Here is a 13,506-nt window from a genome sequence, read left to right on the forward strand (position 1 = left end):
GAAGATAGATAAGAAAATAGATAGATAGATAGATAGATAGATAGATAGATAGGAAGATAGGAAGCAGATAGATAGATGATACATGGATGGATGGATGGATGGATGGATGGATGGATGGATGGACGGACGGACGGACGGACAGACAGACAGATAGATGATGGATGGATGGATGGTTGGTTGAACGAACGGACAGACAGATAGGAAGATAGATAAGAAGACAAATAGATAGATAGAAAGATAGATAGATAGAAAGATAGAAAGATAGGAAGATGGATAGATAGATAGATGGATAGGAACGTAGATAGATAGGAAGATAGATAGGAAGATAGGAAGCTGATAGAGAGGGATGGATGGACGGACAAATGGATGGATGGAGAAATAGATGGATAGACGGATGGATGGCTAGACAGATAGACAGAAAGATAGGAAACATGTAGCTCTATCTGCAATGGCTACGATTTTCCCTGAAACTTAATTTCATTCGTCTGGCAGACTGAATGTCTACCAGATTAAATCTGAAGTTTTTTTAAAAAAAGAGAAAGAAAACCAAAAGGCTGCCTCACACCTACATGGTCTTTCTATTATCTGGTGGTTCAGCACATGCCATTCACTGCTAAATGTGTGAAAGCTGTCTCTGCTGAAAAATATAATATTTTGAGCAGTTGATATCAGGTAGCATGATGTTTCCACTCCTGGCATTTAGTCTGTGAAGATTCACGGAAACTTTGTTGGCTTCCCGATGACCTCTAAGGGACAGGGCCCTCCATATCCATGGGTTTTGCACCAAGCACTTCAACCAATCACAGCTTAGATTTTTTTTAAAAAAAAATCCAGAAAGCAAAGCTTGGTTATGTCACGTTTTGAGCATTAGGCTGGTGCATAGGCTACCCTGCTTTAGCCTACCATTATTTCTCAGAACCTCGGGTTCTCCTGAACATGCATTTGAGTCATTTGCCACTTTATATAAGGGATGCCATTTTTCTATCCTACTGTATATGAAAGCACTTGATTATCCACGTCTTTTTTTGTCACCATTGGGGTGCAAGAACTAGTGGATATGGAGAACCTGCATATAACCTTTCAAGAGATGGCTGATACCAAAGGTCCAATCCCTTGCACAAAGCGTGTGTTAAGAGGGATATGAATCTGAAGAGGTTTAAACCTTTGTGCCTGTATTCAGTGGACAATATCAGGATTAGTCCCCTGCTTGCACAGCTATGACTTTAGAAGAAAGTACCATAAGCCTATGCTACCTGCAACACATCTATTGCAACATGACTGAAGACTGGGAAGCCAACATATATTGGCTTGTGTCCATACATTGGACACATGCAGAATGTGCTGTCTCCCTAAAGATAAGACTATGGAGCAGCCCCTAGCCATTATTTCCCTAGCATAAATTTCTGATGTATTTCTGGGGTTAGGAAACTGGAAATGTCCAGATTCCTTGGCACCATTTATACGTATCATTGTTATATCTCTTTTTTTCCTGTACATTAAAAAGAGAGTTTCAGATCCCAGCGAATCTTAGAAGCTAAGCAGGATAAGTCCTGGTTATGAGTTGGATGGGAGATTGCCAATGAATACTTTTTGAATATTTTAGATGAAGGAATGGGCAAAACTCAAAGTTCTGGCGTTAGCCTATAAAGCCCTAAACCAGTGGTTCTCAACCTTCCTAATGCCGCGACCCCTTAATATAGTTCCTCATGTTGTGGTGACCCCCAACCATTAAATTGTTTGTTTGTGGTTTTTTGTTTTTGTTTTTCTTTTGCTACTTCATAACTGTCATTTTGCTACTATTATGAATTGTAATGTAAATATCCGATATGCAGGATGTATTTTACTTCACTGGACCAAATTTGGCAAAAATACCCAATATGCCCAAATTTGAATACTGGTGGGGTTGGGGGGGTGATTTTGTCATTTGGGAGTTGCAGTTGATGGGATTTATAGTTCACCTCCAATCAAAGAGCATTCTGGACTCCATCAGCAATGAAATTGAACCAAACTTGGCACACAGAACTCCCACGACCAACAGAAAATACTGGAAGGGTTTGGTGGGCATTGACCTTGAATTTTGGAGTTGTAGTTCACCTACATCCAGAGAGCACTGTAGACTCAAACAATGATGGATCTGAACCAAACTTGGCATGAATATTCAATATGCCCAAATGTGAACATTGGTGGAGTTTGAGGAAAATAGACCTTGACATTTGGGAGTTGTAGTTGCTGGGATTTATAGTTCACCTACAATCAAAGAATATTTTGAACCCCACCAATGATAGAATTGGGCCAAAGTTTCCACACAGACCCTCCATAATCAACAGAAAGTACTGTGTTTTATGGTGGTCTTTGGCGACCCCTCTGACACCCCCTTGTGACCCCTCCAGGGGTCCCGACCCCCAGGTTGAGAAACACTGCCCTAAACGGTTCTGGCCCTACTTACCTCTCTTATGAAACAACTAGGACACTAAGATCATCTCCTCCTATGAACCGACTAGGACACTAAGATCATCTGGGGAGGCCCTGCTCTCTGTCCCACCTGCATCACAGGCGCGCTTGGCAGGGACGAGAGACAGGGCCTTCTCAGTGGTGGCCCCTTGGCTGTGGAACGCCCTGCCTGCAGATATCAGATCGACCCCCTCCCTGCTGGCATTTCGGAGGAAAATGAAGACCTGTCTGTTCGAACAAGCATTTGATTAAACAGTGTAATTGAACATAGGAATACGGAATAATGGATGATGAGACTGGATTCTGATTTTATTGTTGAGGCACTAATTGATTGTTATATGGATGTTTAATTATTTATGTTACAATTGTTTTTAATTGCCCTATACTTGTCTCGTGATGTTTTGTATCGATGTTGTTCACCACTTTGAGTCGCCTGAGGGCTGAGAAAAGCGGTATATAAATAAAGTAAATAAAATAAAATAAATAAAATAAAACCATATCTGAGGATTCCTTGCTTTAAAAATAGGGTTGCCGAAGCTGACAGATGACTTGAAGGCATATACACAAACATACAGATTCGGTGATAGAAATACAAGGGAAGAGCATTAAGAATGTTTTCTCCTACTAGCATAGGAAGAGCCCAGTTGCCAGATCAGATCAATCGCCTTTCTAGTCCAGCCAGGTGTTTGTGGAAAGGTCACAAACTGGATTTTTTGGACAACTACAGTCTCTCAGTCATTTTTGCTCAACACCTGCAAAGCTAGCAATACAATACCTGCCTCTGATACTAGTTGTTATTGCTGTCATTCTTTGCCATCAAATCAACTTATATGCCGAACAAAAATTAGACCCTCTGATAGTAGAGATTATGTATGTATGCACTGTTTTTAGTCACCATTGGTAACCTTAGCCTCCATGGATTTGTCTAATCCCCTTTGAAAGCCATAAAAGACCATGGAGTGGCACTGGCATCGCTTTGTCTTGTGGAAGTGAATGCCACTGTTTAATGCTGCACACTGTGACGAAGGCCTTCTTTTTGTCTGCCCTGGACCTCCCACCACTTAGCTTTAGTAGATGACCCCCCACTGGGTTCTCATAACATAAGAGAGGAAGAATCGACCAGTGTGTTGGTGGAGAACATCCAGCTCTAAGGAACTTGCAGCGGCATGTGACATTCTGAACAAACAACATGAAAGGAAGCCAGTGGCAGAAAAACACATCAGGGTAGAGCATTACCAAAGCTGGGAGAGAAAGGCTTGCAACTCAAAAAATGCAAGGAGAAGCTGCAAACAGGTGGACAGACAGAAACATACTGCAGAGAGATGCAAGCGCCTGAGCAAAAGCAACCAGAGCGGTGCTGCATTAAGAAGAGCCGAGAAGCAAGCCACACAAGCAAATGTTGATACCCAAGAACACATGAAAAGTGTAAGGATTTTAAATTATTTCTTTGGGAGCCAGTCTGGGAGAAAGATGGCATACAAATGAAACAGTCATATGCACAGATTCCACAGCTCCCAGATTCAACCAACAGCAAAAACATTCCAAAAAGCAAAGCTTGATTTTTGCCATTTTGTATAAGTGGCACCATTGTACTATAACATTATATGTAATTGGACAAGCATCCACAGATTTTGTTATCCACGGCGGGTACTGATACCAAACCCCAGTGGATACTGAGGGCCCACAATAAAAATAAATAAATATGCAGCCTGCTCTTGGGCACACATGCTGGGCATGCAAACCACGCAGGCAACAAACCCTCCTCTTCTCCCATGGACGGCATCCGGCGCTTGTTATTCAGAAGGCAATGTGCCTCCGAGCGAGGATCATATCGCTGGGCATATTGCAGAGGTGGGAATGGAGCCATTTGAGTCCAAGATAAACATGTTATTAAAGGAGAAGTGAGGGGGAGAGCAGGGGAAGGAATGGGGAATCATTTCCGAAAGACGAAGGAGACGATCCAAGGAGCTGATCTGACCATTTCTAATTACAAACCTAATTAAGGTTTTTTTCAAATACACAGACAGATGTGAATTTGTTCTGTTATTGCGATTGCTCTCAGAAGCCCTTCTCGATCTCTCTCCCAGTCAGGTGCGCAAATGCATCTCAGCTCTGGAATTCATCTTCAGCTCAGCGTTACTTTTGATATCAAAGTCAAGACCTTTTTATTATCTCAGGCCTTAGAGTCCTCCAGTTTTAAGCTTGTCCTATGGTAATTGTTATTATTAGTAGTTATAATTGGTAGTAGTAGTAGTAATTGAGGTGGTGCGATGGGTTAAACCCTTGCACCAGCAGGACTGAAAAACCAACAGGTCGCAGGTTCGAATCTGGGGAGAGTGCGGATGAGCTCCCTCTGCCAGCTCCAGCTCCCCATTGGGGGACATGAGAGAAGCACCGGGATTGTGGCGCAGCTGGCTGAGTGTCAGCTGCATTAAGATCACTCTGACCAAAAGGTCATGAGTTCAAAGCCAGCCCAGGTTGGAGTGGGTTTCCAACCAATTGTGTAGCCTGCTGTCGACCTTTGCAACCCGAAAGACAGTTGCATCTGTCAAGTAGGAAAATTAGGTACCACCTTAAAGTGTGGGGAGGCTAAATTAACTAATTTATGAGGCCATAAAAAAGACTCCAGCAAACACGCCAGCAAAAAGCATGCAGGGAATGCGGAAGTACTTCATCAGTGTCGCAAATGGATGATGAAAGCGACAGCTCCCCTGGCGGCCAGAAAAAGTTAAAATAGCCTCTGTCTATGTCTGTCTATGTTGTATGATTGGCATTGAATGTTTGCCATATATGTGTACACTGTAATCCGCCCTGAGTCCCCTGCGGGGTGAGAAGGGCGGAATATAAAAGCTGTAAATAAATAAATAAGAAGCCTCCCACAAGGATGATAAAACATCAAAACATTTGGGCATCCCCTGGGCAATGTCTTTGTAGACAGCCAATTCCCTCACACCAGAAGCGACTTGTAGTTTCTCAAGTCACTCCTGACATGAAAAATGTAGTAATAGTATGTTTATTTATACCTCGCTTTTTCTATCCACAATGAAAGAAACCCTTTTCTCAGTCATATCATTCAATTCTACCACTGTTCTAAGAGTTGTATCAGCATTGATCCTTATAGGATTCTGATTTCTATCTTTCAGCTGCTCTGAGAATTGGGTTGGGTCAGAAAACAGGAGATGGAGCATTAATATCAATACATGTAGCCAAAGGGACATGCTAAGTGACTGGTTTTCACAGCCAACATCATCCTTTCTTCCACAGGAAACTTTTTTGGCCAACTTCTCCTTGAACACAAGCATCCTCAAATTATTTGCATCTGGCCTGCATCCCAATGATTTCAACAGAAGTTCCTGCCAAGTCTATGGCGATCCAGGCTCTTGGGTTTGAAGTGACCCAAGAGGAGTCTAGAGAGAAGCTGTTGCCATATAGATGGGGAGGGAGCAAAATCCTAGCCAAATCTAGTGTTTTTGCAGCCACTCAAAAGACTAACAAGTTTATTCGGCATAGGCTTTTGGGAACCGCAGCCCACGTGGAAGCTTATGCACAATAAACCCTATGGTCTTGAAAGTGCCAAGGGACATATTCCTTGTTGTAAAGCAACAGACTAACATGTCTTCCCCATCCTACACCCAGAACATCCAATATGGTACATAAGATGAGTCATAGGACCTGTCTCGGAGTCCTTTGGGTCTCCTGCTTCCTGGGATTGTGGAGGGGAAAACTCTTGCTCAATGGAGCCACACACCTCTGGAAGCACAATGCCCTCTCTACCCAAAAATAAGCCCTTGTACTTTGGTCTTGCTTCTCACTGGGGCAAACTGACCATCTTGAGGAGACTCTGACAAACAAGTAGCTTGGAAGGAATAGTCCTACCCTATTCTGTTTTGGTCAAACCTCGCCTCGAATCCTGAATCTAGTTCTGGACATCACAGGTGTTGACAAGCTGAATGTGTCCAGAGAAGGACAACCAAAACAATCCAAGCTCTAAAATCAAAGCCTGATGAGGATTGGCTTTGGGAGCTGAGTATGTTTTGCTTGGAGAAGAGGAGGCTGAGAAGGGACATGAGAGCCATGTTTGAATATATGAAATGGTGTCACATTGAGGAGAAAGGGGCAAGCTTGTTTTCTTCTACTTTGGAGACTCGGACATAGAATAGTGAATTCAAATTGCAGGGCAAAAGATCCCACCTAAACATTATTATGGTAAGAGATGTTCAATAGGGAGTATTCTGCCTGTGAGGGCCCTTCCACACAGCCATATAACCCAGAATATCAAGGCAGATAATCCACAATATCTGCTTTGAACTGGATTATCTGAGACTGCACAACCATATAATCCAGTGCAATGTGAACTTTATACATCTTTGTGGAAGGGGCCAGAGTCTGGTGGAGTCTCCTTCTTTGCAGGTTGTAAAGCAGAGGCTGGATGGCCATCAGTTGTGTGTACATGAATGTATAGAGTGTCCGGACTTTATGGACACCCTGTATTTTAATGCATGGCAGGATGGGATTGGATTGAATGGCTCTTGGAGTCTCTTCCAACTATAGGATTCTCTGATTCTGTGTTTAGCTTGGAGAAAATAAGATTGGGGGAAAGATGATGGCCATAGAATCATAGAGTCAGAAGAGACCTCGTGAGCCATCCAGTCCAACCTCTTTCTGCCAAAAAGCAAGAAAATCGCATTCAAAGCACTCCTGACAGATGGCCATCCATACTCTGCTTAAAAGCGTTCAAAGAAGGAGTCTCCAGGGCAGAGAGTTCCACTGCTGAACAGCTCTCACAGCTAAAAAGTTCTTCATCATGTTCAGGTGGAATCTCCTTTCGTAGTTTGAAGCCATTGTTCCACATCCTAGTCTCCAGGGCAGCAGAAAACAAGCCTACTCCCTCTCCCTCCTCCCTATGGCTCCCCTTCACATCTTGATCTATGGTTCTCCTCATGTCTCCTCTCGGCCTTCTCTTCTGCAGGCTAAACATGCCCAGCTCTTTAAGCCGCTCCTCATAGGGCTTGTTCAGCAGACCCGTGTGTGTGTGTGTGTGTATTCATATCAGGAGCAACGTAAGAAACAGCAAGTCGCTTCTGGTGTGAGAGAATTGGCCATCTGCAAGGATGTTGCCCAGGATGTTTGATGTTTTTTTTTTCTGATTTTCTTCCCAAATTATTTTTATTGAGAATAAATTGTCTCCGATTTAGCATGAGAAAAGTTTGTAAAATTGCAATAGATTTACAACAAAAGTGTGAGAACAATATGTGAAAGAATGTTTTGATGTTTGATGTTTTAACCTCCTTGTGGGAGGCTTCTCTCATGTCCCCGCATGGAGAGCTGGAGGTGACAGAAGGAGCTCAACCTGCTCTCCCCGGATTCGAACTGCTGACCTGTTGGTCAAGAATGTTACATTGCTGCCCTGGAGACTAGAGCAGGGAGCAATGGATTTGAACTACAGGAAAACAGATGCTAACGTCAAGACCTGTTGGAATATACTGCCTGGAAGTCTGGTGGAGACTCCTTTTCTGGGGGATTTTAAACCTAAGCTGGATGGCTTAGATTGTGGGTTCCTTGCATGGCAGAGGATTGGACCAGCTGGCCCCGGTAGGAATTGTGGGAGTTGAAGTCCAAAACAGCTGGAGGGCCCAAGCTGGCCATACCTGGGCTGGTGCTTGAACTCTCTTCTAACTCCATGTTTCAGTGACATGTTCCCTGGGTACAATTGCTGGATGGATTGTACCTGTGTGACCTAAGGGTTAGTTAATTGGAAGGTGTTGCTTTTTCTGTAGAGCAGTGGTTCTCAACATGTGGGTGTTTTGGCCTTCAACTCCCAGAAATCCTAACAGCTGGTAAACTGACTGAAAAATATCTTGGAGTCCCTGTAGACATGAGCCAACAATGTGATGCAGCAGCAAAAAAATACCAACGGGATTTTGGCCTGCATCAATAGGAGCATAGTGTCTAGATGCAGGGAAGTCATGCTACCCCTCTATTCTGCCTTGATTAGATCACACCTGGAATATTGTGTCCAATTCTGGGCACCACAATTCAAGAGAGATATTGACAAGCTGGAATGTGTCCAGAGGAGGGCAACTAAAATGATCAAGGATCTGGAGAACAAGCTTTTTCCTTATGAGGAGCGGCTTAAGGTACTGGGCATGTTTAGCCTGAAGAAGAGAAGGCTGAGAGGAGACATGATGAGGGCCATGTATAAATATGTGAGAGGAAGCCACAGGGAGGAGGGAGCAAGCTTGTTTTCTGCTTCTTTGGAGACTAGGACGCAATGGAACAATGGCTTCAAACTACAAGAGAGGAGATTCCATCTGAACATGAGGACGAACTTCCTGACTGTGAGAGCCGTTCAGCAGTGGAACTCTCTGCCCAGGAGTGTGGTGGAGGTTCCTTCTTTGGAAGCTTTTAAACAGGGGCTGGATGGCCATCTGTCAGTGGTGCTTTGAATGCAATTTTCCTGCTTCTTGTCAGAAAGGAATTGGACTGGATCTCTCACAAGGTTTCTATGATTCTATGGCCATCCTCTTTCCCCCCAATCTTATTTTCTCCAAGCTTAACACAGAATCAGAGAATCCTAGAGTTGGAAGAGACTCCAAGAGACATCCAATCCAATCCCATCCTGCCATGCAAAAAAATACAGGGTGTCCATAAAGTCTGGGCACCCTGTACATTGAGTAGCCCCCGGTGACACAGTGGGTTAAACCCCTGTGCCAGCAGGACTGAATACCGACAGGTCACAGGTTCGAATCCGGGGAGAGGCGGATGAGCTCCCTCTATCATCTCCAGCTCTTCATGCGGGGACATGAGAGAAGCCTCCCAAAAGGGTGATAAAACATCAAATCATCCAGGAGTCCCCTGGGCAACGTCTTTGCAGATGGCCAATTCTCTCACACCAGAAGCGACTTGCTCCTGACACGACAAAAAAACCCCTGTATATTCATGTACACACAATTGATGGTCATCTCGCCTCTGCTTTACAACTTGCAAAGAAGGAGACTCCACCGGACTCTGGCCCCTTCCCCAAAGATGTATAAAGTTCACATTGCACTGGATTATATGGTTGTGCAGACTCAGATAATGCAGTTCAAAGCTGATATTGTGGATGATCTGCCTTGATATTCTGGGTTATATGGCTGTGTGTAAGGGCCCTCATAGGCAGAATATTCCCTGTTGAGTCTCCTTCTTTGGAAGCTTTTAAACAGAGGCTGGATGGCTATCTTGGCAGAGGGTTGGACTAGATGGACCATGAGGTCTCTTCCAACTCTATGATTCTACGATTCTGGAAGCTGTAGGCCAAACTTGGGGACCTACAGGTTGAGAACCATTGCCTTAGAGCAATGGGATTTGCATGGCAGGAAGTGGTAGGGCTTGGGTCCTCTGCCTGGCAGAAGGGGGTTGGACTGGATGCGCCTGGGAGTCTCCTCTCCAAGATTCCCTGAATCCAGAGGGACTGAGGCTGCCCTCTCCTCCCCTCTGGGCCTTCTTTGGTGCTCCTTGGAGTGGGCCAGCTCTCTCTCTCTCTCCCTTTGGGCGCCAGCCTGGGAAGGAAGGGCGTGGATCCTGCCCTCTCCGCCTCCGTCTCCGGGGATTGTCGTCGGCCAGGGCTGAAGGTCTGCTAAGGAGAGCGGTGCCTTGGCAACAGCGAGGCTGCCCTGGCATGCTAATCGTCGTCGCGCCGGGTTTGGGCGAAGGCAAGCGAAGAGACGGGCAGAGGAGGGAGGATGGAGGGCTGGCTGGCTAGCTGGGTGGCCAAGAAGGCAAGCATCGAGCCTGGCACAAAGGCACAGCCTCCTTTCCCTCCTCCTCCTCTTCCAGACCTCGGCTGTGATTTCCACCCTTCCTCCTTCCACGCTGCAAAGGCAGCCACCAAATGCGCACACACGCCCCTCCACAGCTTCGCAAGACCCCGAAAAATCGGAGCTGGACAAGCCAAGCCATGCGCTCCCTTGCTTCCTTCCCTTGGTGCCTGACCTCCTCCTCCCGCCCCTTCTCCCCCTCCCCAGGCTTACCGATGGCGGTTTTGGAGCCAATGCAGCCCATAGTCTCCGGGGGCCACCTAGCAGGGCCCAGACCCTCGCCTCATCGCCCCGGCAGCACCGCATGGGCTGGGAGCCGGACCGGGGCTGGCCAGGGCTCGCTCGCTCTGCCCCAGACAAAGCGGCGGAAGGAGGGAGAGAAGGAGGAGGGACGGGTGGAGGGACGGAGGGAGGGACACAGACCCCCCGCCAGACACACACAGACGCCCCGCACTCACGCCCAGCGTCCTCCTCTCCAGAGCCCGGGCTCCTCTCGGCTGCTCTTCCTCCTCCTCTTCCTCCTCCTCCTCTGGCCCCGGAGCAGGGCTGCTTTGCAAGGCTGGCGTCTCAGGGACTCTGGGGCTGGACCCGCTGCACGGCCCGCGACGTCACTGCTGCTGGAGGAGGAGGGAAGGAGGGAGGAGGAGGAGGAGGAGGGAAAGGAGGAGGGAAAGGAGGAGAGAGAGAGCGAAGAGGAGAGGGGAGGCCCTTCAGCACCCGAGATAGCGCGCTCGGCCTCAGCACCTCGGACAGCTCCAAAGGCAAGGGGAGCTGGTTGCTTTCAGCACCTTGGACAGCTCTGCTCGGGCCAAAGCCTAGAGGTCGGAGGCTTTGGCTGGAAGGCGGTTGCTTTCAGCACCTAGGACAGCTCAACTTGGTTTGAACCCTAGAGCAGTGGTTCTCAACCTGTGGGTCCCCAGATGTTTTGGCCTTCAACTCCCAGAAATCCTAACAGCTGGTAAACTGGCTAGGATTTCTGGGAGTTGTAGGCCAAAAGACCTGGGGACCCACTGGTTGAGAACCACTGCTCTAGAGATTGGGGCTTTTGTTTGGACAAGCAGGCGGGCTTTGCATGCTGGAGGGTCCTTTCTACACCTGCTTTCGGAAAGGGCAACATTCATTCCCTTCCTTCCTTCCTTCCTTCCTTCCTTCCTTCCTTCCTTCCTTCCCTCCCTCCCTCCCTCCTTCCTTCCTTCCTTCCTTCCCTTCTTCCTTCCTTCCTTCCTTCCTTCCTTCCTTCCTTCCTTCCTTTCCTTCCTTCCTTCCTTCCTTCCTTCCTTCCCTTCTTCCTTCCTTCCCTTCTTCCTTCTTTCCTTCCTCCCTTCCTTCCTTCCTTCCCTTCTTCCTTCCTTCCTTCCTTCCTTCCCTTCTTCCTTCCCTTCTTCCTTCCTTCCTTCCTTCCTTCCTTCCTTCCTTCCTTCCTTCCCTTCTTCCTTCCTTCCTTCCTTCCTTCCTTCCTTCCTTCCTTCCCTTCTTCCTTCCTTCCCTTCTTCCTTCCTTCCTTCCTTCCTTCCTTCCTTCCTTCCTTCCCTTCTTCCTTCCTTCCTTCTTTCCTTCCTCGAAGTCATTGATTCTCAACATTCCTAATACCATGACCCCTTAATACAGTTCCTTCTGTGACCACTTAATACAGTTCCCCCAAACATAAAATTATTTTCGTTGCTACTTCATAACTGTCATTTTGCTACTGTTATGAATCGTTATGTAAATATCTGAAGTGCAGGATGTATTTTCATTCACTGGACCAAATTTGGCACAAATACCCAATTAACCTAAATTTGAATACTGGCGGGATTGGGGGTGGAATTGATTTTGTCATTTGGGAGTTGTAGTTGCTGGGATTTATAGTTCACCTACAATCAAAGAGCATTCTGAACTCCACCAACAATAGAATTGAACCAAACTTAGCACACATAGCTTCATACTGGAAGGGTTAGGTGGGCATTGACGTTGAGCTTGGGAGTTGTAGTTCACCTACATCTAGAGAGCACTGTTTGGTCCAGATCCCCAATGGTGGATCTGGATCAAACTTGGCATGGATACTCAATATGCCCAAATGTGAACACTGATGGAGTTTGGGGAAAATAGACCTTGACATTTGGGAGTTGTAGTTTCTGGGATTTATAGTTCACCTACAATTAAAGAGCATTCTGAACCCCACCAACAATAGAATTGAACCAAACTTAGCACACAGAACTCCATACTGGAAGGGTTAGGTGGACATTGACCTTGAGCTTGGGAGTTGTAGTTCATCTACATCTAGAGAGCACTGTTGACTCAAACAATGGTGGATCTGGACCAAACTTGGCACGGATACTCAATATGCTCAAATGTGAACAGTGGTGGAGTTTGGGGAAAGCAGATCTTGAGATTTGGGTAGTTGCTGGGATTTATAGTTCACCTACAATCAAAGAGCACTCTGAATCCCCCCAATGATAGAATTGGCCCAAACTTCCCACACAAAACCCCCATGACCAACAGAAAGTACTGTGTTTTCTGACGGTCTTTGGCGACCCCTCTGACACCTCCTCATGACCCCCCCCCAGGGGTCCCAACCCCCAGGCTGAGAAACACTCCCGCCCTAGAGGTTGGGATTTTTGTTTGGCCAAGCAAGTGGGACTCTGCATGCAGGAGGACCCTTTCTACACCTGCTTTGTAAAGGGCTACATTCATTCCCCTTCCTTCCTTCCTTTCTTCCTTCCTTCCCCCTCTCCCTTCTCTGAGCCCCCCCAAGTGCCTTCTTCTGCAATGGCAAGACAGGCTCCAAGAAGATGTAATGGGTGCCCAATCGGAGTGGCCAGGCTTCACTACACATATATTTCTTACCTGCACAAAACACACAGAGCAAGGCAAAGTGTCTGTTTACCTATTTGTGGCAGTAAACAGACTAGCAACTACCATGCCTCCCCTGAAGTCTCTTTCTTTGTACACAAGATTTGGCGCAAGGACACTGACACTACTTTCTAATCACTACTTTCTCAAATAAAGCATGTTTAAAGGAGGGCAACTAGCCACATATGTGCACCCCCAAGTGCCTTCTTCTGCACCGGCAAGACAAGCTCCAAGAAGATGTTATGGGTGCCCAAGCAGAGTGGCGAGGCTTCACTACACATATTTCTTACCTGCACAAAACACACAGAGCAGTAAACAGACTGGCAACAACCATGCCTCTCCCAAAGTCTCTCTCTTCGCACACAAGATTTGGCTCAAGGGCACTAACAATGAAGACCCAAACCTAGCCCATCACTCCTTCCTCACC

The 13,506-nt window shown here is 46.5% G+C and overlaps 1 protein-coding gene across 4 annotated transcripts in view; it reads right to left on the minus strand.

Moving 5' to 3' along the window:
- FAM131A (family with sequence similarity 131 member A) overlaps positions 1 to 10,868 on the minus strand; it is a 101,410-nt gene extending 90,542 nt beyond the window's left edge. For 2 of the 4 annotated variants that reach the window (XM_060767393.2, XM_060767392.2), the window contains exon 1: positions 10,461 to 10,699. In XM_060767393.2, the coding sequence (XP_060623376.2) occupies positions 10,461 to 10,553 (93 nt within the window). In that variant the 5' untranslated portion in view covers positions 10,554 to 10,699. The other 2 variants (XM_060767398.2, XM_060767397.2) reach the window with 2 other exon arrangements.
- Positions 10,869 to 13,506: the final 2,638 nt, after the last annotated feature.

Source organism: Anolis sagrei, chromosome 3, assembly GCF_037176765.1.
Source record: "Anolis sagrei isolate rAnoSag1 chromosome 3, rAnoSag1.mat, whole genome shotgun sequence".
In the NCBI taxonomy this organism is placed as follows: Eukaryota; Metazoa; Chordata; class Lepidosauria; order Squamata; family Dactyloidae; genus Anolis; species Anolis sagrei.